This window comes from Ceratotherium simum, chromosome 31, assembly GCF_057802395.1.
Source record: "Ceratotherium simum simum isolate JZ-2026a chromosome 31, ASM5780239v1, whole genome shotgun sequence".
Lineage (NCBI taxonomy): Eukaryota > Metazoa > Chordata > Mammalia > Perissodactyla > Rhinocerotidae > Ceratotherium > Ceratotherium simum.
This window is the reverse complement of record NC_141930.1, coordinates 19,049,134-19,075,897: the sequence shown is the minus strand read 5'-3', so window position 1 is coordinate 19,075,897 and position 26,764 is coordinate 19,049,134. Positions and strand designations below refer to the sequence as shown.

The 26,764-nt window shown below is 36.2% G+C and overlaps 1 protein-coding gene across 2 annotated transcripts in view; it reads right to left on the bottom strand.

The window, feature by feature from the left end:
• ARFGEF1 (ARF guanine nucleotide exchange factor 1) overlaps positions 1 to 26,764 on the bottom strand; it is a 153,729-nt gene that overhangs the window by 50,499 nt on the left and 76,466 nt on the right. Inside the window, exons 10-17 of one of the 2 annotated variants that reach the window (XM_087420482.1) lie at positions 21,370 to 21,604; positions 10,405 to 10,504; positions 10,152 to 10,291; positions 9,936 to 10,044; positions 9,039 to 9,255; positions 4,711 to 4,822; positions 4,167 to 4,372; positions 3,810 to 3,894 (exon numbers count right to left, since the gene is read on the bottom strand). In XM_087420482.1, the coding sequence (XP_087276608.1) occupies positions 3,810 to 3,894; positions 4,167 to 4,372; positions 4,711 to 4,822; positions 9,039 to 9,255; positions 9,936 to 10,044; positions 10,152 to 10,291; positions 10,405 to 10,504; positions 21,370 to 21,604 (1,204 nt within the window). The remainder of the gene's footprint in view (positions 1 to 3,809; positions 3,895 to 4,166; positions 4,373 to 4,710; positions 4,823 to 9,038; positions 9,256 to 9,935; positions 10,045 to 10,151; positions 10,292 to 10,404; positions 10,505 to 21,369; positions 21,605 to 26,764) is intronic. The other variant, XM_004436259.3, reaches the window with a different exon arrangement.

Below are 26,764 nucleotides of genomic sequence, written 5' to 3'. Positions count from 1 at the left end.
AAACGAAAACAGGGAGACTGAATAATTATTTGCTTTTGCCCAAAGTTTAAGAGCTCTAGCCAGAGTCTTTAAAAAAAGACCATGACAGTTATTAGAAACATATGGTGGGGCCAGCCCAGTGGCATAGTGGTTAAGTTCGCGTGCTCTGCTTCAGTGGCCTGGGGTTCACATGTTCAGATCCTGGGCATGGACCTACACACCGCTCAAGCCATGCTGTGGTGGCATCCCACATACAAAATAGAGGAAGACTGGCACAGATGTTAGCACAGGGACAATCTTCCTCACCAAAAGAAAAAAAAGGAAACATATAGTATCAAGAAGATTCAAAGCTTAGTTCAGAAGAACATAAATGTGTTGCAAATGATTTAAAAGCTGATTTTATATAAAAGCGGATGAAAGAATAAGACCAAAGAAAAAGACCAAAATTTATTTAAAACCAGATAACACTCTCTCTTGGACTCAGCACGGCAACTGAGTATTAGGTGATCGGGGTGAAGTATCCTTGGAACATTTTGTCTTGTTTAAGGGTACTCTGAATAGGAAAGTCCTACTGCATACCTTGATAAATCGGTGGGGTACAAGTTTGCAGTCTGTAAGATGGTAGCCCTGTCACCAAACTTGAAAACTAGCACTGCCAAAATGTTTACACTTTTTATCTCCAAAAACCCAGATGGACAAAACCCAGAAGTCTTATGATGTCTCTGAAGATACATTTATTTAATTAAATACATTCCTACCTCATTCCATAAAGATTTTAAGGCAATTCTAAAATTAAGGCTCCTGTAAATTTATAAGGTGCACAGAGTAATAATCAAGCAAGTAACCAGAAGTTTGCAAAATTAACTATAGAGAAACCAGAATGTCCAGAGGATATAATTGGGATACACACACTTATTTAGTTCAGTTTACTCTGCTAACAGATCTTTCTAGTATGTCAGAAAGGGTGGAAGGAGCACTTTTTCTACAAAAATGTAAAAACATTACCATAAAAGTTTTCAAATGTAATTTATTACTATTCAAGGGAAAAAAGCTCTAACATATTGTAACTTCAAAAACTCATCTTGAGTCTTGGCACTAAAAAAACATAAAAGAAAGAAAGCCATTTCACCTGAAGTTCTGATAAATACTAAAAAAAACAATGACCTGGGGATACCAAAATAAAAGATCACACAAGTGCTGCCAATAAGAGGCTAAAAGAAGACTAACATCACCTGGAAATTTTGAGCATGGCATAATGTTTTAGCATCACGCTAACTGGAAACCTCTAAAGAGAAGTCTTGGTAGAAAATATGAAGTAGTAGTGAAATACGTTTGTGGATCTGGGTTGGGAGGTAAGGGTGGGAGCTCCCAGGAAGTGGGAGTAAGGAATATATTAATTTCAGGTACCCCCCACCCCCCAAAAAATACACTGCTCAAACAGAATAATTATGCCACAGTGGGATTCTGGAAGTAGTACAAAACATAATCCTACTTTTCTTCTCCTGCTCATCTTTCACAAAACACACTATTCTTGACTCTTATTCTCACATGCTTAAATTAAGCTGTGCCTAGTTTTAGTGCTTAAATCATTTAAAGCCAGTTGTTACTACTGATGAAGATTAATATACACAAAAAAATTAAACGTGTTTTAAATATATCTCCAGTTAAAAAATCACTGACTCAACATTATATATAAAAGGTAGTCTAACTATAAATATTCTAGGTGAAAAAGGAACATAAATGACTTGTAAAAATTCATCTATATTTTAACTTTCAAAACAACTAAGAATGAGAAGAATTAGCTTTAAATGATTCCTTTAAAGTTACCTCTTTTCTTTAAAAATTCATTGGTTATAGTTTATATGGTCCTGAATCATAAATCATAAGGAGTCATGATTCAGGGTTCAATTTTCTAACAGGCCATTGAGCTTCACAGGAACTCATAAGCTGTTCTACAGCTGCATATCAGCACATGATGCCAGCCAGCAGTCTGAGGAGAGCATTACGACTATAAGCAGTTACCACTGCTAGATTAGGACTCAAGCACATGTTCTACAGACAGCAACTCGTGCCATAAAGACAGGATACTGTTCTCAAGATAATATTCCCTAACTAGTATGTGTTCAGAAACTTTTAACAATCTGGGTACTATAAAAAACAATTAAGGGAAGTTTTAATATTCAAAATAACTTACCCAAGACTGTACACATGTATAGGAAGATATGATACAAATGCATATAAAACTGATAATTCATTTTTGGAATCAAATTCTTTAAAAATATAACAAACACAGGGAGGTAGCATACAACATAATCCTACTTTTGGTTCACACTGAAAAACCAGACAGAAAACTCTGCTATGAAGATCTCCACAGAAGTCATTAACTGCAGACTGCTTTTAAAAACCACGGAGAAAAGTACCATGCTAGATAATGAAAACCCTAAAAGTGAGCTGCTTTTACTACACTGCCAGTAATATGCTAAAGGCAAATTGTAAATGATTAAAATCTTAAATGATTTCTTTAAAAAAGGTCTATATAAAATCAAGTAAATCCCCGGTAAATGCACAGTGGTTGAATTCTGATGTTTAAAACTAGGAATAACTCTGTATATAATCCCTCTATCATACATTTGGTATATACTTTCCATATCGACCCTGCCCTAAACATCTTAAAATACATACCAAAAAACCCTATATTGCAAAGTTTCATCTCAAACTTCAAATAAATTTTAATTTTTCCAATACTCAGATTAGTAGTAAGTATATAGTTTATTTCACATCCTAAGAATAACAGATATTGGGCCGGCCCCATGGCTTAGCGGTTAAGTGCACGCTCCGCTACTGGCCCCCGGGGTTCGAATCCTGGGCACGCACCGATGCACTGCTTCTCCGGCTGTGCTGAGGCTGCGTCCCACATACAGCAATTAGAAAAATGTGCAACTATGACATACAACTATCTACTGGGGCTTTGGCGGGGGGGGGGGGCGGTTGGCAATAGGAAAAAAAAAAAAAGAATAACCGATATCATTAGATGCCAATCCCTAAGAAGTACTAAGAATTTCTTGCAAATAGGTTAATTTATAAAGATAACTTCCCCCAAGGATTCCAAGGCATGTGTCTAGAAACTAAGCATAAACACCTAAAAAACTTTTTTCCTAGTGGATATCAGAAATCAGTTCCTTAATATTTAAGAAGGAATTAGGAATTTTATGAGGCAAATGAAATTTGAACAATTCCTGGATATCTGATATTTAAAAATTATTGTTAATTTTTAGGTGTAATGATATTATAGTTATGTTTAAATAGTGTATTTCTCTACCAGGGATATATATACTGAAATAAATACAGATGAAATGATACTTGGGATTTCCTTCATAATGACCTGGGGGAGAGAAAGGCTATAAATGGAACAAGATGGGCCTAAGCTGCTAACTGTGGAAGCTGCGTGATGGGCACATGAAGGATTACTATACTAATCACTCTGTTTAAGTTTGAAATGTAAAAAACAAAAGATGGTCTACATATAGTGTTTTTCCATGTTGTAATAAGTATAGGCAGAAGAACTATAAGCATATTCTTAGATTAAAATTTATCTTAAGCTTTATATAGCTGTCAACCATGAGACAGACAAATACAGATTTATTTTACAGACATTTGAAATTAGAATTACTACTAGAAATTGCATTTATAAAATGTATACTACACCAAATTACCCCAATTTGATGACTGGTTTCACTAAAGATTAAAATTTCAACTACTACTTATTGAATTCAAGAGAATTTATTTAATTTGTACTATTTACTGTAAAACTGGCTTGGAAGAAAACATACCTGTGGACTGTGAAGATCTGTGGTGAGCATAATAATTGAGTAAGCCAAAACATAGGCAGTATCTGCACTAGCAAAAAGAGTTTGTCTGGAAAAATAAATGTATCATGTTATAAACTTTTATTGTTTCACAGTTTTATTTAAATATCCCTCAAAACCCAGAGCATTTTTAATTTTCTCTTTCAGAATCCATGTTCTATCTCATATTACCATTTTTTATGGAATTGTCTTATCACTTGCAGACCACAGACAATTTAAGTTCCCTGGGGGCAGGGGATTACGAATCTCTCGATGCTTCCTAGCACAGTGTCTTGGATATAGTTAGCAAACAGTAAGTACTTGAATTTGAACCGTGCTTACCCTTGGTTGCATTCCAGATATCTTGCAGCAAATTTTTCCATCAATCGATCAATTTTTTGAGCTTCCCCTGGAAGACGGAATCCTTCCAGAAACATACGAAGGGCTGAAACGAAGTCCTTTCCTGAAAAGTCATGTTGGTCCACATATGCATACATGACTTCTTTGTTAAATTTATCATTATCTCCCAGGAACTCACCCACTTGAGTCTAAACAACAAAAGACAGAAACTGATATACTAATGAAATGTTACATTTGCCACACAGCAATTTAAAAAGCAGAAAAATCCATAAGATCCAGAGGTTTTGACTATAGGGTTAACTATTTCAAACATGAAGCTAAAAGTTAAACATATTAAATGTGTTAAAAAAAATCAAGATAGCCTTTTGAGTTTAGAAAATTACAAATCAAAATTAAGAATGCCTAGGTTATTCTTTAAGTTTTACTTACGTACTTAGGAGGACATTTTAAAGGAGAAATAATATGTATCATTATTAACTTAAAAACAAATTTTACAGAAAAGAATGAAATAAAATGGTATTCTTACAGAGTCTAATCTTTCCTCTTGATGTAAGAATTGGGCAATATCCTCAGGTGTAGTGCCAAGCATCCCTTGTTCTTGGAGGTACTGTATTCCTCTCTTTGGTTTCTTATTAAATCTAGATGAGGTTAATGATATAGGAACATTAGAAATAGAAAACCATTTGTATTCTCTGATAAGATCTTAAACTACAGTAAATTAATTTTCTAATAGCACTTAGAAAACAGGAGTTTATTTAATATAATCAATGCATGAATATACGAAAAATGTGTATTATGCAAAGTTTATTTTTTTCTTCTTAGAGTCTCAAATGGAAGGCAATCTTTATCATTGATATGGATCATTTCACGGACTATTTGAGATAATGCCACGGAGTAGATAAACTTTGAGTAAGGATATGAATACTAAAAATCTCATACTTACTCTATATATTCTCCTTAATGCTCAAGTAATCTTGGCTCATTCTATATACATCCATTGATTAATTCTAAGTTTCCTGCTTTTAAAGTACAGAACTTGAATTTTGGTGACTGTTTTAACCACCATCTGACAGCATTATTTCCTTTATAAAAACATCTCTAGGGGCCGGCTCGGTGGCGCAAGCGGTTAAGTGCGTGCGCTCCGCTGAGGCGGACCCGGGTTCACCGGTTCGGATCCCGGGCGTGCACCGACGCACCACCTTGCAAGCCATGCTGTGGCGGCGTCCCATATAAAGTGGAGGAAGATTGGCATGGATGTTAGCCCAGGGCCAGTCTTCCTCAGCAGAAAGAGGAGGATTGGCAGATGTTAGCTCAGGGCCAATCTTCCTCACACACACACAAAACATCTCTAGATATCCAACATTCTCAAAATGAAGTCCAAACTGATAGACTGACAGACAAAATGTTTCTCAATATAGCTCCAGTTTATCTCTCAAGCCCTCTCTCTCATCTACTCCCACATATCCTATCTCATTCCCTAAACATAGCACATTTGCAGAGTCTATTTCCTCTGCATGCCCTCTATCTGCTCCATTCACTGGGGAACTCTCCTTCATGCCTAAAGATCCAATTCAAATGTCACCTCTTTGTTTCCAAATCATTTACTTTCTACTTTTATTGTACCAAGAATTACCTTGGTATTTCATCACCCGTCACCTGGATATTGCAAGAGTTCTTAAATGGTTTCCCTATCTCTTGTTTCGCTTACATTCTAATCCATCCTTCAGGCTGCTGGCAAACTCATCTTTCCAAAACAGAAATCTAATGATGCTGCTCCTCTGCTTAAAATCCTTCAGTAGGATGCCAATGCTAACAGGAACAAGACAAAAACTCCTTCACGTGGAGAATAAGGCCTTCTGTAATCTGGACCCAACTCAATGCTCTCATCTCACCCCCTGCTATTAACCCTCCACTCTGCCCCTGGCATGCTGAACAGTCCTCAAATGTTCTCCCTTTCCTCTGTGCTGCTGCACATATCATTCTCTTTGTCTGAAATGTCCTTCCCTGTTCTGTCTTCCTAATTATTCCCCTGTCAAGTTCTAACTCAATCATCACCACATACATAAATTAAAATAAAACATTTTTCACTGAGATAAACACAATCCCTGCTCTCTAAAGCTCTCATTCTAATTGAAGAAACAAGATTTATAAAAATTATAGTAGTAAAAATGCAACAAATTAATGTATTCACAAGGTAAGAAGACAGCACAGCAGAGGACATGACTAATTAATAGAGATGGTCATGATATATTTCCTGGGGAAGGTGACTGTAGAACTAAGCTTTGAAGAATGATTATATCTTTTATAAACAGTAAGAAAAAACATTCCAGACAGCAAGGTACAGGTCATACTAATAAATGAAAACATAAAACAGCATGATATTACAATAAATAGCTCTGCATTGTTAGAACAACGAGGTGAGATAAAGAAGTGGCTGGTGATGAAGCTTAGGGGTCCAGCAGATCCAGATCACGAAGGGTATTATATGCTATTAAAAGAAGCTGTGGCTTTATTCTCCAAAAGCAAGGAGAGGGAGAAATAGAAGCAGACTTTCATTCAAGAAAGATGATCCTAGCTAAGTGTGAGAAAAGACTAGTGAATAACTAAGACCAAAGAAAGGTAAACCAGTTAAAAGATTATACTAATCCTGGCAAGAAATGGTGATGGTTTGACTTGAGAGAACTGTGGGAGACAGACAGAAGAGAATAAATTGCAGTTATTTAGGAAATAGAACCAATAGGATTTAGTGACCGATTAGATCCAAGGGGAAAAGCTAAGGTAACTCCCAGTATTCTAGCTTATAATTTTAGTAGCATGTTGGGGTTACTAGCCTAAAGAGGAAATACAGAAACAACACAATTTTCTGTTTCTTTTGTTTTTGGTATGACTACTAGGGAGTTGACTGTGAAGAGAACGAAGACTGATAAATTTGGTTATCGACACAATGAGTGTGAGAAGCTTTGAAATATCCAGCAGAGATGTCCAACAGGCAATTACAGATATGAGTCTGGACTTCAGTAGAGGCATTTAAGTTAAAAACAACACTTGTGAGATGTGAGATGTTAGCCCATAGATAGTAGCTGAAGTCATGAAAAAGAACATGACCATCTAAGAGAAGTTACAAAGTAAGCAAAGAAAAGGGCTAAGGGACAACTCTGGAGACCCTGGCAGAACGCTGCCAAGACGCATGCATCAGATAAAGAGCCCATATCAAGACTGACACGCATTGACAGAATGGGACAGGACAGTGGTGTCATGAAAGAACAGCCGTGGAAGAGTATACTGGGAGCACAGCAACATGAGAGCATTCTCATGAAAGTATGAAGCAGAAAGCAGTCGAGTGTCTAAAAGAAGGACTGGAGGCTAGGGAGACCACCACTTTGGAGGTATGTAACGACTCCCCCTCACTCCTAAGTACTTCAAAATAGAGTTATCAACACTCTATTCTGGACTTCACACAGTACTACAGTCATGTGCTGCATACCATTTCAGTTGACAATGGACCGCATATACAACAGTGGTTCCAGAAGACTAGTACCATATAGCCTAGGTGTGTAGCAGGCTATGCCACCTAGGTTTGTGTAAGTACACTTTATGATGTTCGCATGACGACACATTTCTCAGGACACGTCCCCGTTGTTAAGTGGTGCATGATTCTATTTTAAAAAAATATTTTGCCCATATTTAGACTGTAATCCTGACTACAAGGACCAGTGCCTTCATGGTTCCTGGCACACAGTCCCAAGTACCAAATACGTGTGTTTGCCGAGTGACACCAGAATTTCGATACGAATATCCGTTTACACATAATAGACCTTGAGACCCTCAGAAGCAAAGGCTGTTTCATTCACCAGGTTTCCCTAGGACCTTGCATAATGTCTAGAACAGATGGGACTTTGATAAATATTGACTGAAAAATTAGAATGAATGAAGCATCAATGGTGATTTCCTGAGGCAATTCTGCAAGATTTTATAATTTTATGACAAAGAATATGTGTACATTTTGTCAAAAAAATTTTTTTTCTAGTAACACTGAAAAAAAGGGTACTTGAACATTCACCAAAAGGCACTGCCTAAGATTCAGGAAGAAATGCTTTATAGCAAAAGTAGCAAACCAAGTAAACATATAAGAGAATTTTTAACCATTTACAGTGCTAGATTCATGGAGAAAGGCCAGCAAATTCATTTTTCCTTATAGCATCTCTCTGAAAGAAGAGATGAGTGATAAGAGGAAGGAAAGCAGCATGTTAGTATTTAGACAGGAAATAGTCTAGGAGCAGGCTGACATCACATAGCTTAGTGGGAAAACTGATTTCACAAGATCAGGGACTGGTAGAGTAGCCAGGTTGGAAAAGGACATTATCACCTTATCAACATATAAAAATGAAATCAATACCAACGGCTCAGGAACAAGAGCAGCACATTTGTAACCCAACTGGAGAAAATATAAAACCTACAAACGAGCAATGCTAACTATCAGAAGTTTCACACTGTAAATTTTTTGAGCTGTCACCTGCTTAGGAAATATAATGGGGGATTTTCCAATGGAGTTAAATGAACAATGCAAAACTACACCAAAGATGTTCATCAACAGCATATAAAATATGGTGGAAAATTAATTTAATGTGCATTACAAGGGTATGTTTGGGCTAGACTGCAATGAACAAGGGAGCTGAATAAGGAGCCACTACCAGTTTTGGATCCAGGAGAACTAAGCCCCATTTTACTCATTGAACGGTGGTAATAGGAAGGGAATAAAATTAATCCAAAGAGGTAGAGAAAACCAGGGCAAGGGTGGCACAGCACTGGCAGAGGGATGTTCAATAACATTTCTCCGTAAAATCAGACACTCACAAATCTATCCCTTGCTCTATTATTTCTTTTTGTTGCTTTAGGACCTCGAATTGTTCTGGATTATCAGTGCCAGACATCTGTGTACTGTAGCTGCCTATTCCTGATGATGATGTTGATTCCAGAGAATTTAAACTTCCATATCTGTTTATTGTCTCAGGGTGTCTGATTTCACTCGTCTCTTGCTCTGAGGGTTTTTCCTGACCTGTAGGCAGAAAAACTGATACAGTACATTATTCCGTAAAAGCAAAATAAGTAAAAGGTATAAAAAATTCTTGAATAAAGCAAGATATTTCAATGTTGTTTAGATATCTACTTAATACAAATAAAATATTAGGTGCCATAATAGACAATATACTTTGATATTGAAACACTGCAATTAGTATATGTATAATTTATACCATTTAAAGTTGTTCTTTTGGCAGCTGCAGTGCTGAGTATCCACTAGGTTTCTGCTCTCAGCTCATGCCCCATAAGAGCAGTCTTCCCTCAAAGAACTCTTGACTAAGATAACACCAGGGTAGCCCTGCAGTTATGAGCTGTTCTCCAAGTAAGGGTAAATGTCAAACATAGATGAACAATTCAATCTTTTTAAAACATACAGGCTTTTATATTTTTCTTCTATAACAATCCTTTAAGTAAGTTGCATAAGTTGTGTAAGTTGCTTTACTTGAATATGATATTCAAACATTTCTAGGAAGATTTAGAAAAAAGAAATTTGGATAATGAAGCTGGGAAATTCATAATTTTAACTTTCATTATTTAATTCCTACAGGATGCTTCTTCATCAGCTAAATGAATAAAGACGTCATGAACCTGGCTTAATGGCATCTGCAACTATCCTCCAAAGTATCATTTATTTAAAAAGACAAGGAGTTATAACTCAAAATGTCACCTTACCAAGAGTTGTCTGAGAGTTGGGATTCACATACTGATCCTTACTCCATTCAACCATACACTTCAAAATCGACACTAAGCATTCTAAACCTTTTTTCCTCAGGCTCAATTCCTACAAAATTATTCACAAAAAGAATAAAAACAAAAAGATCTTTTAAGAAAAACGCATAGCTCTTCCTTGGCAAAGTTTAAATTTGAAAATGTTTTTAAGGTTCTTACCTGAACATTACTCATACCAAGTTCTTGACTGCCCCGTCCTTGAGCAATTTTTGATAGATCATTTACCAGTCTTTCAAATATATTTGCCGCATTTAAGTCACAGTCATAGTTTACATAAATATCCACTACACTCTGAGCATCTGTAATAATACAATATATTAATTTTAACAAAAGGCATCTAGTGTATGACTATATTTGGTCTTTTAAATATCTCATAATAACAAAGAGATAATAAAGAAAGAATTTTAAATACCTGCACAAATCCTTGTCAATGTCTGAATAACCATCCATTTGTGGTCAAATGAGCTGGTAGAAGTTTCCAAAATGTACAGGAAAATTTCTTTAAAGAACACCTATGATTAGGGGAAAACTTCTGTTTAAAATATTATTTATAACTCATATATGTGATCACTTTTTAAATATCCCAAAGCTGTATAGCAAAGATTATGACCAGGCTCCTCCGGAGTTCAGTTCCTCTTGGGTTCCATCTCTGAAAGGTCAGGACTAAAGTAACCTGGGTGGCTGATGTAAGCAACCCCTGCAGTGGGAGCACCACACTTCACATCGCTGTGTTTTGTTTGCCATCACACAGCCACTACAAAAGAAATCTGCAAACATTTGTAGTTCTCTCTGGGTGATAATTTCTTGACTAATAAAACTCATACTTCATTTTTTAACTCCCTAAAAGAAAAGAAAATATACTGTTTTCATCTGTTACATTTTTCAGATATTATAGTACTGGGCAAGGCTAGCTGTTCCTAGATTAAAAAGTAACTGATGTTGTAATCCACACAATAAGGATCTAATTCTCATATACTGCTACATTTTTATAATTACTCCTACAAGTGGAAATCTCTGTTGTCTGAAAACTATAAACTATCACTATTCTTTACAGTAAATAATGTCAAGCACAAAAGAGTTAATTAACCTAACGAAATAAAGTTCAATTTAAGAGCTAAGTATTTTCAGATGCAAATTTATTTTGGACAAGTGACTGTGACTTTAGAAGGGAATGACTGAAAACAAAACCAAAACCAACATATAAACATTTATGGAATATATCTACTATGAATCTAGAAATTCATGTAAGATGACTAATATCTTCTCACCCCAAATCACATAAGGTACCCTTGTAATAGGCCTTTCTCTCACAAAATTCAAAATATTTCTATTACTTGCTTAATGTAAGTATTTCCTGTAAGACTGTAAGCTCTAAGAGGGAAGGGATCAGGTCTTTCTTGCTAAGAACAGTGTCCACACTACATAGCATACAGCAGGCATTCAATAAATATTTATGGCCACAGTTCCCAAACACTACACCAAAGCACCCCAGAATGCTGCAGCAAACTCAGGGATGCCATGAGAATTTCTGAGGGAAAATTCAGAGGGAAATACATCTGTTAGACTCTTTGCAAGATCGTTCACTTTCAACATTAGATCAATTAGATCACACTACATTTCATTCAACCACATCATCATTTTTGCAAACCTGGGTTTTAGTTGCTATGATAAAAAACATACTACATGAAAATCAATGAAGAATGGGAAATGAGAGTGGTGGTGTCCAAACTGATTCCAAAGTCTAAAACGTTGTGCAGTGTCCAACAGGAACACACATTCTAACAGTCAGTAACTGTGACTATTTAAGAATAAAATGAGGAGTGACGTCAGCATCATGGCAGAGTGAGTTGTTCCCTTCGCCTCTACCCTCTAAATTACAAGATCCATAAACAAACAGAGGATTCCCTACACAGCACAAAAGGACGCCTGAGAGATCCACGCAGCCATACATCTGAGGGTGGGTGGACTAGATTCTTGGGAAGCAGTAGAACTAGGGAACCAGCCACCTCCCCCTCCATGGTGGCAGCGATCCAGGATGTGGATCCTCACGCAGTGGCCAGCACAACTGCGAGTGGAGGTGGGGGCAGCCCAGCATGCATGCGAATGCCTGCAGAGCAGCAGTAGCATGGCCCACCGGAGCGCCCACCAAGCCACAGCAGTACCACACATGTGAACGTGTCCCACCAAGTGGCAACAACCCAGCCCATGTGAACACAAAGCAGCCTAACTGGCACAACTACGAGCAGATGGGGCGGTAAGAGAGAAAACAGCCCCTGCCCACCCCCAGTGGTGGCAGGTGGAATCTGCGACCAGAAGCATCAAGACCCGTGGCAAAAGTGGTGACTCAGCCCTCAGTGGCAGCAACCCCGATACCAGCTCTGCCAGCAACAGAGGCTGCATACATGTCCCTGGGTCCCCAGGCCCCCAACAGCAACAGTGACACCTGTGAACCCAGCACCACTGGCAGCAGTGCAACCAGCACCCCAAGAGAACCCAAGAAGAGCAGCTAAGGTGGTGCATGGGCAGCAGCATCCGAGTCCACAAAGAGCCAGTGGAGGAACATGAAACCCAGGTGACCAGAACGAAAGTAACCAAAGCCATACTCAAATAAGAAAGGTGGTTACTACCACAAACACACTGGCAGAGGATCAATTCATCAAACAACATAAAGAACTACAGCAACGTGGCAGAACAGAAGGAAAATGACAACTCTCCAGAGACAAAACCTGAAGTCACAGAAGATTACAATTTAACTGACAGAGAATTCAAAACAGCTGTCATAAAGCAACTCAACAAGTTACAAGAAAACTCACAGTTCACTGAGCTCAGGAATAAAATTAATGAACAGAAGGAATACTTCACCAAAAAGAATGAAGCTCTAAAAGGAAACAAACAAACAAACAAACAAATTGTGGATATGAAGAACACAATTAATGAGATAAAAAAATAATGCAGCAGGCATAAAAAATAGAGGGCTGTTTTTTCAGACCTTATGGGTGAGAGAATTAGTGAGAGAGAAGATAGAAACAAAGAAATGATTCAGGTGGAGGAAGAGAGAGAACTAAGATTTTTAAAAAATGAAGAAATTCTTTGAGAAATATCTGACTCAACTAGCAAAAGTAACATAAAGATTATAGGTATCCCAGAAGAAGAAGTGAGAGAGAAAGGAGCAAAGGAGCCTGTTCAAAGAAATAATGGCAGAGAACTTCCCAAACCTGGGGAAGAAAATGGACATACAAGTACATGAACACAACAGAACTCCTAATTACATCAATGAAAAAGACCTTCTCCAAGGCATACAATATTAAAACTGTCAAAAGTCAATGACACAGAAAAAACATTAATGGCAGCAAAAGAGAAGAAAACAACCTACAAAGGAACCTCCATCAGGCTTTCAGTGAAAATCTCAGCAGAAATCTTACAGGCTAGGAGAGAATGTAAAGATATATTCAAAATACTGAAAAGACAAAGACTATCAGCCAAGCATATTTTATCTAGTGAAATTATCCTTCAGATACGACAGAGAAATAAAAGGTTTCCCAGATAAACAAAAGCTGAAGGAGTTCACTGCCACTAGACTTGTCTTACAAGAAACAATGAAGGGAGTCCTCCTACCTGAAACAAAAAGGCAAAGGTTTACAAAGCTTTGAGCAAAGACACAAAAAGACAAAATCAGAAAATTGCAGCTCTCTATCAGAATAGGTTAGCAAACACTTAAGTATAACATAAAAGATAAAAGGAAAGACAGCACAGAAAATAACGATAAACGCTTCAATTTAGTTACTAACTCACAACACAAAAAAGAATAATTTGTGACAACAAAAACATGGAAGGGGGAGAGGAGAGGGATGGAACCGGCTTAGGCTAATGGAGACAAGAAGGCTATCAGCAGAAAAAGGACTATGTCATCTACGAGATCTTTTATACAAACGTCATGGTAACCACAAAACAAAAACTCAGAGCAGAGTCACAAACCATAAATAAAGAGAATATTAAGAAAACCATCACAGAAAACCACCAAACTGAAGTGACAGTCAGAAATGCAAGGAAAAAGAAAGAAGCATAATACAGAACAACCAGAAAACAAAAGATAACATGGCAGTATTAAGCCCTCATATATCAGTAATCACTCTAAATGTAAATGGACTGAATTCACCAATCAAAAGACAGAGAGTGGCTGGATAGATTAAAAAACAAGACCCAACAATATGCTGCCTCCAGGAAACACACCTGAGCTCTAAAGACAAACACAGGCTCAGAGTGAAGGGATGGAAGATGATACTCCAAGCAAATGGCAAGCAAAAGAAAACAGGTGGAGCCATACTTATATCAGACAGACCAGACTTCAAAATAAAAAAGATAATAAGAGACAAAGACAGGCATTATATAATGATAAAAGGGACATTCCACCAAGAAGACATACTAGTTATTAATATATATGTACCAAACACAGGAGCACCAAAGCACATAAAGCAACTATTAACAGATCTGAAAGGAGAAATCCAAAGCAACACAATAGCAGGGAACCTTAACACCCCACTTACGTCAATGTATAAATCGTCCAGGCAGAAAGTCAACAAGAAAACAGTGGACTTAAATGAAACACTAGACCAGACGGACTTAATAGATATATAGAATATTCCATCTCAAGAAAGCAGAATACACGTTCTTCTCAAGTGCACATGTAACATTCTCAAAGACAGACTATATCTTGGGAAACAAAGCAAGTCTCAACAAATTTAAGAAGACTGACATCATATGAAGCATCTTTTCCAACCACAATGCTATGAAACTAGAAATCAACTACAAGAAAAAAGCTAGGAAAGTCACAAGTATGTGGAAACTAAACAAGATGCTACTAAACAACTATTGGATCAACGAAGAAATCAAAGGAGAAATAAAAAAATACCTAGAGACAAATGAAAATGAAAACACAACATACCAACTCTTACGGGATGCAGCAAAAGAGGTACTAGAGGGAAGTATATAGCAATACAGGCCTACTTCAACTAACAAGAAAAATCTCAAATAAACAAGCTTACCCTATACCTAAAATAACTAGAGAAAGAAGAACAAACAAAGCCCTAAGTCAGCAGAAGGAAGGATATAATAAAAATCAGATCAGAAATAAACGAAAGAGACTAAAAACAACAGAAACAATCGATGAAACTAAGAGCTGGTTTTTCGAGAAGATAAACAAAATTGACAAACCTTTAGCGAGACTCACTAAGAAAAAAAGAGAGAAGACTCAAATAAATAAAATCAGAAATGAAAGAGAAAAAATTATAACGGACACCACAGAAATACAAAGGATTGTAAGAGAATACTATGAAAAGCTATACACCAACAAACTGGCTAACCTAGAAGAAATGGATAAATTTTAGAATCATACAATCTCCCAAAACTGAATCAATAAGAAATAGAGAATCTGAATAGACCAATCACAAGCAAAGAGATTGAAACAGTAATCAAAAACGTCCCAGAAAATAAAAGTCCAGGACTGGCTTCCTGGGTGAATTCTACCAAACATTCAAAGAAGACTTAATACCTATCCTTCTCAAACTCTTCTAAAAAACTGAAGAGGAGGGGAAGCTTCTTAACTTATTGTACAAGGCCAACATCACCCTGATACCCAAACCAGACAAGGACAACAACAAAAAAAAGAAAATTACAGGCCAATATCTCTCATGACCGGAGATGCAAAAAATCCTGAATAAAATATTAGCAAAATTGAAGAGAACGATGCACTAAAAGGATCATACACCATGATCAGGTGGGATTTATTCCAGGGATGCAGGGATGGTTCAACATCTGCAAATCAACGTGATACACCACAATAACAAAATGAATAAAAATCAAATGATCACCTCAATAGATGCAAAAAAACAACTGACAAGATCCAACATCCATTTATGATAAAAACTCTCAATAAAATGGGTATAGAAGGAAAGTACTTCAACATAATAAAGGCCATATATGATAAACCCACAGGCAAACATCTCAATGGAGAATAACTGAAAGCCATTCCTCTCAGAACAGGAATGCCCACTCTTGCCATTCTTATTCAACAAAACACTGGAAGTTTTAGCAAGAGCAATTAGGCAAGAAAAAGAAATAAAACATATCCCAATTGGAAAGGAGGAAGTGAAACTCTCACTATTTGTGGATGAAATAATACTGTATAAAAAACCCTAAAGAATCCACCAAAAAACTACTAGAAATAATCAACAAATACAATAAAGTTGCAGGATACAAAATCAACACACAAAAATCAGTTGCATTTCTATACACTAATAACGAACTAGCATACAGTGAGTTCAAGAAAACGGTCTCATTTACAATCACAACAAGGAATAAAATAACAAGAAATCAATTTAACCAAGGAGGTGAAAGACCTATACACTGAAAGCTATAACACAGTATTGAAAAAAATTGAAGATGACATAAAGATATAGGAAGATACTCCATGCTCATGGATTGGAAAAATAAACATACTTAAAATGTCCATACAACCTAAAGCAATCTACAGATTCAATGCAATCTCAATCAGAATTTCAATGACATTCTTCATGGAAAAAGAACAAAGAATCCTAAAATTTATATGGAACAACAAAAGATAGCCAAAGCAATCCTAAGAAAAAAGAACAAAGTAGGAGGTATCACACTCCCAGAATTCAAATTATACTACAAAGCTACAGTAATCAAAACAGCATGGTGTTAGCAGAAAAACAGACACACAGATCAATGGAACAGAACTGAGGGCCCAGGAAAAAAACCACACGTCTATGGACAGTTAATCTTCGACAAAGGAGCTACGAACATACAATGGAGAAAGGAAAGTCACTTCAACAAGTGGTGCTGGGAAAACTGGACAGCCACATACAAAAGAATGAAAATAGAACATTATCTTACACCATACACAAAAATTAACTCAAAAAGGATTAAAGACTTTAATGTTAAGACCTGAAACCACCAAACTCTCATAAGAAAATACAGGCAGTACACTCTTTGACATTGGTCTTAGCAGTATCTTTTTGAATACCATGTCTACTCAGACAAGGGAAACAAAACAAAAAATAAACAAATGGAACTACATCAGACTAAAAAGCTTCTGCACAGCAAAAGAAACCATCAACAAAACGAAATGACAACCCACCAACTGGGAGAAAATATTTGCAAATCACATATCCGACAAGAGGTTAATTTCCAAAATATATCAAGAACTCATACAACTCAACAACAAAAAAATGAACAACCCGAACAAAAAATGGGCAGAGGATGTGAATGGACATTTTTCCAAAGAAGATATACAGATGGCCAACAGGCATATAAAAAGATGTTCAACGTCACTAACTACCAGAGAAATGCAAATCAAACTACAATGAGATATCACCTCACACCTGTCAGAATGGCTGTAACTATAAAGACAAGAAATAACAAGTGTTGGACAGGATGTGGAGAAAAGGGAACCCTCACACACTGCTGATGAGAATGCAAACTGCAGCCACTATGGAAAACAGTATGGAAATTTTTCAAAAAATTAAAAACAGGGGCCGGCCCGGTGGCACAGTGGTTAAGTGCGCACGCTCCACTGCGGCGGCCTGGGGTTTGCAGATTCAGATCCCAGGCGCACACCAACGCTTGTCAAGCCATGCTATGGCGGTGTCCCATATAAAGTGGAGGAAGATGGGCAGGGATGTTAGCCCAGGACCAATCTTCCTCAGCAAAAAAAGGAGGATTGGCATCGGATGTTAGCTCAGGGCTAGTCTTGCTCACACACACACACAAAAGAAATTAAAAATAGAAATACCATATGATACAGCTATCCCACTACCGGGTATTTATCCAAAGAACATGACATCAACAATTCAGAGAGACTTATGCACCCCTATGTTCACCACAGCACTATTCACAACAGCCAAGATGTGGAAGCAATCTAAGTGCCCATCAATGAATGAACGGATAAAGAAGATGTGAGATATATATATACAGTGGAATACTACTCAGCCATTAAAAAAGACAAAATTGTGCCATGCGACAACATAGATGGACCTTGAGGGTATTATGTTAAGCGAAACAAGTCCGAGAAGGACAAATACTGCATGATTTCACTCATATGTGAAATATAAACAAACACATAGATAAGAACAGATTAGTGAGGGCCGGCTCCGTGGCTTAGCGGTTAAGTGTGCGCGCTCTGATGCTGGCGGCCCGGGTTCGGATCCCGGGAGCGCCCCGAGGCACCACTTCTCCATCCAACGTGAGGCCGAGTCCCACGTACAGCAACTAGAAGGATGTGAACCTATGACATACAACTATCTACTGGGGCTTTGGGGGGAAAAAACTGAATAAATAAAATCTTTAAAAAAAAAAAAAAAAAAAAAAGAACAGATTAGTGGTTACCAGAGGAGGAACGGGTAGGGGGAGGGCAAAAGGGATAAAGGGGCCCACACATATGGTAACAGATAACAACTAGACTATTAATGGTGAACACAATGCAGTTTACACAGAAATTGAAATATAATAATGTATGCCTGAAACTTACACAATGTTCTAAGCTGATATGACTTCAATAAAAAAAAAAACAATGACATGAAAACATTATTTTCTCTTTCAATTTATGTGTACTACATTTTTTCAAATAGATACTACATTGTTAAGACAAATATTTGTTAAGTTGTTTGGACCTAACTGCTTAATAAATGAAACTGTTAGGTATTTCTTTTGGCCTAAGTGCATCATGAAAAGATCAGAAATACTAATGGTGCCATAAATCAGGAAAGTTTGGGACTCTCTGATTTACATAATAAATTAAAAAAACAGATTTGGAGAAACTGGGGAAAAACTTGAGCTATTGTCTATGGGTTACCAAATTGCCCTAACAATCAAAAGCCTATTATTGTAATTTAAGACACAATGCTGGGCCGGCTCCGTGGCTTAGCGGTTAAGTGTGCGCGCTCTGATGCTGGCGGCCCGGGTTCGGATCCCGGGAGCGCCCCGAGGCACCACTTCTCCGTCCAACGTGAGGCCGAGTCCCACGTACAGCAACTAGAAGGATGTGAACCTATGACATACAACTATCTACTGGGGCTTTGGGGGGAAAAAACTGAATAAATAAAATCTTAAAAAAAAAAAAAAAAAAAAAAAAAAAAAAAGACACAATGCTTATGAACAGGGGCTCTAAAACACACAAACTTTTAAAGATTTACAGAGCACCTATAATATAATGTATGTAGAATACTACTACTATGATACACACTTTGTCTTCACATAATATTCTCTTACATAGTTGTGTATAAACTGTATTTTCTGTAATAGACATAAACTTTAATGCCCATGGAAAAATCACATTATAAAAACTCTGAAGTGAATATTATAAAACGAATTTTCATTTAACAACAATCTCAATTTTATTTTGCAAATTTAGGTTTTTGTATGTTGGGTTTTTTCCAACTGGAACATAGCTCAATTTGCATTTGAATACGTTTAGTATTTTCAAAAACATGTCTATTCTTGTTTTATCCTCATAATCTCCCCATAAGGGACAACGGAGAGTGAAATAAATCTGATCTCTTTAAAAAAACAAAACAGTATTACAACAATTTTGTAATGAGAATCTACCATCTATGAGTAGACAGGAAATTTCCTAGAAGTATTTCTTTTTAAACTCTTGCTTACAAAAATTTTGTGTTATCTAATGTACTCCACAAAAACAGTATTCCCAACTTTAATGATTTTTGTTATATCTAGATACATAAGAATTTATATTCATACAGTCTACTAAATAGTACTTAAAGAAGCAGAGCCTCAGTGTCCAAATATCTGTAATTGGATACACAAAGTCTTCCAAAATTCTCTAACGTTAATTTAAATGCCTCATCATCAAATGAATGACTTTTAGCTTGTTACAGAAGCAAAAGTCTCAAAAGATTTTTAAAAAGTCTCTTTTATTTGCAGTTCCTGAAGATAATGGGGAAAAAACCAATCGCAACTGTTCCTAGTGAAATGTCTTACATTATTTTAACACACATACGGCAAACTTCTAAAATTTGACAACATATATGCACCAGAAATTGTTTTCTGTCCAAAAATATGGCCCAAATTTTAAAAGTTTTCACTTATAATACCAAGGCCTTATTCTGTCTCATTAGAATTTTAACAGATATTTAGAACATCAATAATAACAGATAATATGATTACTTAACCATCTCAAAACTCTGGGAAAAGAATCATTTATCCTTTCTAGGAACTAATGAATTATTAGTCTTGAGTTAGGATTAAATATAAAATTAATAAAAATTAAAATTAGCTGCATATCATATCAAACATAATATGAAGGCTAAAGCTGACTAGTATAAAAGTAAGTATTTCTGGGCTGGCCTGGTGGTGTAGTGGTTAAGTTTGCATGCTCCACTTTGGCGGCCTGGGGTTCACAGGTTCAGATCCTCTGCGTGGGGCTACACATTGCTTATTAAGCCATGCTGTGGCAGCGTCCCATATACAAAATAGAGGAAGACTGGCACAGATAGCTCAATGACAATCTTCCTCAAGCAAAAAGAGGAAGATCGGCAACTGATGTTAGCTCAGGGTCAATCTTCCTCACCAACAAAAAAGTAAATATTTCTAAAATATACAATGTTCCAACCAAAACAATATTTTAACAAATGACAAGTTAGAAAAAGCATCCAGTAAATCAGTGAAACATAAATTACTATTTTTAAATACTAAATTATTTGAAGGTGAAAACAAAAGATCAAGAATTGGTACCACTGCACTATACATACAGATATTTTTGGAAGATATCCCAACTTCGTTTTGCTAAGTCTCTGGAAATATTTTAGAACCACACTGTTATTTTATTTCCAAAGATCTTGGGAGAAAACTTCAGGAATATAATAGATACATTAGGAAAAAAAATACAAAGCAAAAATTAAATTTTCAAGTGTCCTAAAATATAACCCCTAAAATATAATACTTCTCAATCACCTCTTTAAAGTGCCAAAAACTTAAACGGCTTAAAACCATGTAGACAAAGTATATAGAGAGAGCTTTCTTCTAAGACAACCAAATTCACTATCACATACCATATACACAATGCAGTTTTGTGAGGACTAAATTAAAGACAGCTAGAATCATTCATTCAACTAGTATAAATTCCTTGAGGGCTGTGTCTTAATTTGATTTTGCATTCTTCATTTTCACTCAGTATGCTTAGTACTTTGTAGGCACATGTTAGTTGAACAGGTGAATGAAAACAAGAAGTACATGACAATACAAAAATATTATTTCACATTCTGAAAAACTTTCCAGTGTATTAATAATCTGATTTAACATGAAACAAATGAAATATCCAACAATGCCTAAATGTAGAACATACCTCAATTTGCATCTTCAGGTGTGTCTTGAAGTTTGACAACAAAGTAAGAAATATGGAAAGAGAAAGCTCAAAAACCTCCGGAACAGACGAGACTCCGTTTTTTGAGAGTGCAACACACAGATACTGCTTAATGGCATTAATAAACATCTCATTTGTCCTGAAAACAGGTCCTGCATTCTGCAGAATGGATAGAAGTAACTGCAATGAAAGAATCTTGGATCGTAACTCATGAGACCTAAAATATAAAAAAAAGAAGGTACAGTATATGGACAGGTTTAGCATTATGGCACTAACAGGTTGTTCCAAAGATAATTCCTGGACCCATATAATTTCACAAACTTTTAAATGGAGAGGAACAAAAAACTCCACAACATAAAAAAGTACAGTACATCAATAAGCTTAGCCACTAAAAATTGGTAGTTCCGCTTATGTTCTCTTGTACCACATAATTTCATAAACTTAAGTGGGAAAACAATCATTCACACATATTTAACATTAATCTACTGTTCCTTTGGACAAGAAAAATAATTTAAAGATTTATGCCTTGTTCTTTTCTTTCACAAGTGTATTCTGCATTTTAGAAATCACCATGAACTTCACAAATTAAGTGCCATTTTTAATATTTAACAGTTCCAAAGCACTTTTTGCCTAGTTATGCTACTCAAAAATCCTAAACACTAATAAAAAGTTCTGGTTGCAGGGCCAGCCCCGTGGCATAGTGGTTAAGTTCAGCTCACTCCGCTTCAGTGGTCCAGGTTCGCAGGTTCAGATCTTGGGCACAGACCTACACCACTTGTCAGCCACGCTGTGGGGGTGACTCATATACCAAATAGAGAAAGACTGGCACAGATATTAGCTCAGAGAAAATCTTCCTCACCAAAAAACCCCAAAAGTTTTGGTTGTATTAACAAGTTATAGCACTACTACAGGTTTACTTTTTCAGTAAACATTTAAAGTTTTTTTCCTTTTTGAAACACATACAAAGAGGCTTTTAGAACATTTATAACTCTTAATACCTTATCCGTTTATTCAACATTTTTATAAGTTAAAAAACACATTTTCAGCTTAAATTTAAAAATTTTTTTTCTGATCAATATGCTGTGCCATACTTCTGATCATTATCTAGCATTTTAATTAACAGATTTCACAAATACAATTTTTCTTACATTGAAATAAGCCTCTTAGGTCCAAAAGACCAAAGAGATTGAGTCCAGGCAATTTTCAAATGCAGGACACACTTAAATGCTCTAGCAACTGGTTCTTCTCTTTATTTATTAAAAATGCCATACTCAGTCACAGTTACACCATATAGTAACTTAATTGCTCCTAATTTCCACATTAAAAATGTTATGATTATAAGTGTCAAGTAATTCCAGGACCTAAGAATCTCTAACAAGGAATATTTAATTTCATGTAAAATGGAATTTACAGATTTACCATCTTTGAAACAAAACTGGACCCAATAATAACATGGCTCATTACTGCACAGTCATGTTTCCAGGATGGTTATGCCTCTGAATGTAAGAATATGTGCAGCAAATACAGTATTATGAAAAGAAATGCTTAGACAAATCAAGTTAGAAACAGTGAGAGGTAGGAAAATATGGAGTAGGCCAAGTCTCTCCCCTTCATGTTGACGCCTTTCAAGGCTTATGTACTGCTAATACTTTCTAGTCTAGCTCACATTTATCACACTTTTTGATTAAGTCATTTAGTAATTGATTTAGTAATTAAAACCTCCAGCTTACCATTCTCTAATACATGAGTTTTTGTTATAAGTATGTTTTATCTTTGTATCCCCAACAGCTAACAAAATGCCTTGTACATACTATGTGCTCAAACTAACTAATGGATTTATTCATGCATTCTTCTGATCATTTATTAAGTACCTACTATGTATAAGTCATTAACTAATGAAGAAATGATTAAATGATTGTTTTATGACACAATAAAGAATATTTTTTTTTGTGTGTAAGGAAGATCAGCACTGAGCTAACATCTGATGCCAATCCTCCTCTTTTTTTGCTGAGGAAGATTGGCTCTCAGCTAACATCCGTGCCCATCTTCCTCTACTTTATATGGGACGTCACCACAGCATGGCTCCACAAGCAGCGCGTCGGTGCGCGTCCGGGATCCGAACTGGCGAATCCCGGGCCGCCGCAGCAGAGCACGCACATTTAACCGCTTGCGCCACCGGGCCGGACCCTACAGAATATTTTTGATAGGCAAAAGAGGCTGGAAATTTCAGCTCTACAGTTTTTCATGTGGTAGTTTCAAATTATGATTCAAACTCAAAGAACATTTTCTGGATCATCGTCTTAGCAAGGGTACAAAATAAAAAATGAAGCAAAGACAAAAAACAAATTTATATAACTACAAAAAACATTAATTTTGGCAAAAAAATCATTCAAGATAGAAAACTACATATTCTCTTTTGGAAAAGAACAGTGTCTAGGGGTGGAAAATTTGATCTCTTTCAGTACTCAATTCCAATGACCATGATGGTCAAAGGTCTTTCTTATGTTCAAACAAAATTTCCTAATATTTGGTTTAAGCCCACTAAGTAGGAAGATAACAAATTTACATTATTTATCATAAGAATCCTTTGTAATATTAAACACTGCAGTTCTCCAAAACTAGATTAATCTTTTTTCACGGCTAAATGAACACCCTCCTCCCCATAGTGCTTCTCAAAACTCATCTATTTTCTTTTGTGTTGTTTTCATTCTTGGCATTTTTTTCCCATTTCACTGAGAAATATTTGACATACATCACTATATAAGTTAATAGCATACGGCATGATGGTTTGATTTACATATATTGTGAGATGATTATCGCAATAGGTTCAGCTAATATCCATCATCTCGTATAGATACAATATGAAGAAAAGAAAAACAATTTTCTCCTTGTGATGAGAACTCAGGATTTCCTCTCTTAACAACTTTCCTATACATCACACAGCAGTGTTAACCATAGTCATCATGCTGTACATTAGTGCTATTTATCTTATTTAGCGCTTATTTATCTAGTGCTTATTTATTTACCTAGTACTTATTTATTTTATGATTGGAAATTTGTACCTTTTGACCATCTTCCTCCAATGCCCCCCAACCCCACACCCTACCTCTGGTAACCGCATGTCTGATCACTTTTTCTGAGTTGGTTTGTTTTTTAAGATTCCACATATAAGCGAGATCACACAGTATTTGTTTTTCTCTGTATGACTTATTTCACTTAGCATAATGCCTTCAAAGTCCATCCATGTTGTTGTCAAGGGTAGCATTTCCTCATTTTTTATGGCTGAAAAATATTCCATTGTATACATATAGCACAATTTCTTTATCCATTCATCCATCGATAGACACTTATCCTGTTTCCTTATCTTGGCTATTGTAAACAATGCTGCAACAAACATGCAGGAACATATATCTTTTCAAATTAGTGTTTTCATTTTCTTCACATAGGTACCCAGAAGCGGAATTTCTGGATCATATGGTAGTTCTAGTTTTAATTTTTTGAGGAACCTCCACAGTTTTCCATGGTGGCTGCACCAATTTACATTCCCACCAACTGTGCACAGGGGTCCCTTTTTGCCACATCCTCACCAAAACTTATTTCTTATCTTTTTGATGATAGCCATTCTAACAAGCGTGAGGTGATATCTCATTGTGGTTTTGCTTTGCTTTCCCTCATGATCAACAATGTTGAACATCTTTTCATGTATCTGTTGGCCATCTATAAGTCTTCTTTGGAAAAATGTCTATTCAGATCTCCTGCCCATTTTTTAGTCTGATTTTTCTTTTTTTTTGCTATTGAGTTGAAGGAGTTCTTTATATATTTTGAATATTAGCCTCTTAACAGATATATGATTTGCAACTATTTTCTATTTAGGAGGTTGTCTTTTCATTTTTTTAATGGTTTCCTTTGCTGTACAGAAGCTTTTTAGTTTGATGCAATCTCACTTGTTTATTTTTGCTCTTGTTGCTTTTGCTTGTGGTGTCAGATTAAAAAAATCACTTCCAAGACCCTGTCAAGGCAATCATTGTCAAGGAGCTTACCTCCTATACTTTCCACCAGGAGTTTTATGGTTTCAAGGCGTATGTTCAAGTCTTTGAGTTAATTTTTGTGCATGGTGTAAGACAGTGGTCCAGTTTCATTCTTTTGAGTGTGGCTATCCAATTTTCCCAGCACCACTTATTGAAGAGACTGTCATTTCCCCACTGTATATTCTTGTCTGCTTTGTTGTAAATTAATTGACCATTTATGCATGGGTTTATTTCTGGGCTTTCTATTTTTTTTTTTTTTTAAAGATTTTATTTATTCAGTTTTTTTCCCCCCAAAGCCCCAGTAGATAGTTGTACGTCATAGGTTCACATCCTTCTAGTTGCTGTACGTGGGACTCGGCCTCGCGTTGGACGGAGAAGTGGTGCCTCGGGGCGCTCCCTGGATCCGAACCCAGGCCGCCAGCATCAGAGCGCGCACACTTAACCGCTAAGCCATGGAGCCGGCCCCATGGGCTTTCTATTCTGTTCCACTGATCTATGTGTCTGCTTTTATGCTTTTATGTTTTAATACCATACTGTTTTAATTACTATAGTTTTGTAATATAGTTTGAAATCAGGGATTGTGATACCTCCAGCTTTGTTGTTCTTTCTTAAGACAGCTTTGGCTACTTGGAGTCTTTTGTGGTTCCATACAAATTTTAGGATTGTTCGTTCTATTTCTGTGAAAAATACCATTGAAATTTTGATAAAGACTGCACTGAATTTATAGATGGCTTTGGGTAGTACTGACAATTAACAATAATAATTCTTCCAATCCATGAACATGATGAGATACCTTTCCATTTATTTGTGTCTTCTTCGATTTCTCTCATCAATGTCTTGTAGTTTTCAGAGTAGAGATTTTTCACTCCTTGGAGAAATTTATTGCTGAGTATTTTCTTGTTTTTGATGCTATTGTAAATGAGATCAATTTCTTTTTCTTTTTCATAAAATTCATTGTTAGTGTATAGAATTGTTACTGAATTTTGTATGTTAATTTTGTGTCTGACAACTTGACTGAATTTATTTATTAGATCTAACATTTTTTGGTTGAGCCTTCAGGATTTTCTAGATATAAAATCATGTCATCTGCAAATAGAGACAATTTTACTTCTTCCTTTCCAATTCTAACACCTTTTATTTCTTTTCTTGCCTGATTGCTCTAGCCAGGACTTCCAGTACTATACTGAATAGGAGTGGCGAGAGTGGACACTGTTGTCTTGTTCCTGATCACAGAGGAAAAGCTTTCAACCTTTCACCATTGAGTATGAAATTAGCTGTGGGCTTGTAATATGGCCTTTATAATATTGAATACGTTCATTTTATGTCTAATTTGTTAAGAGTTTTTACCA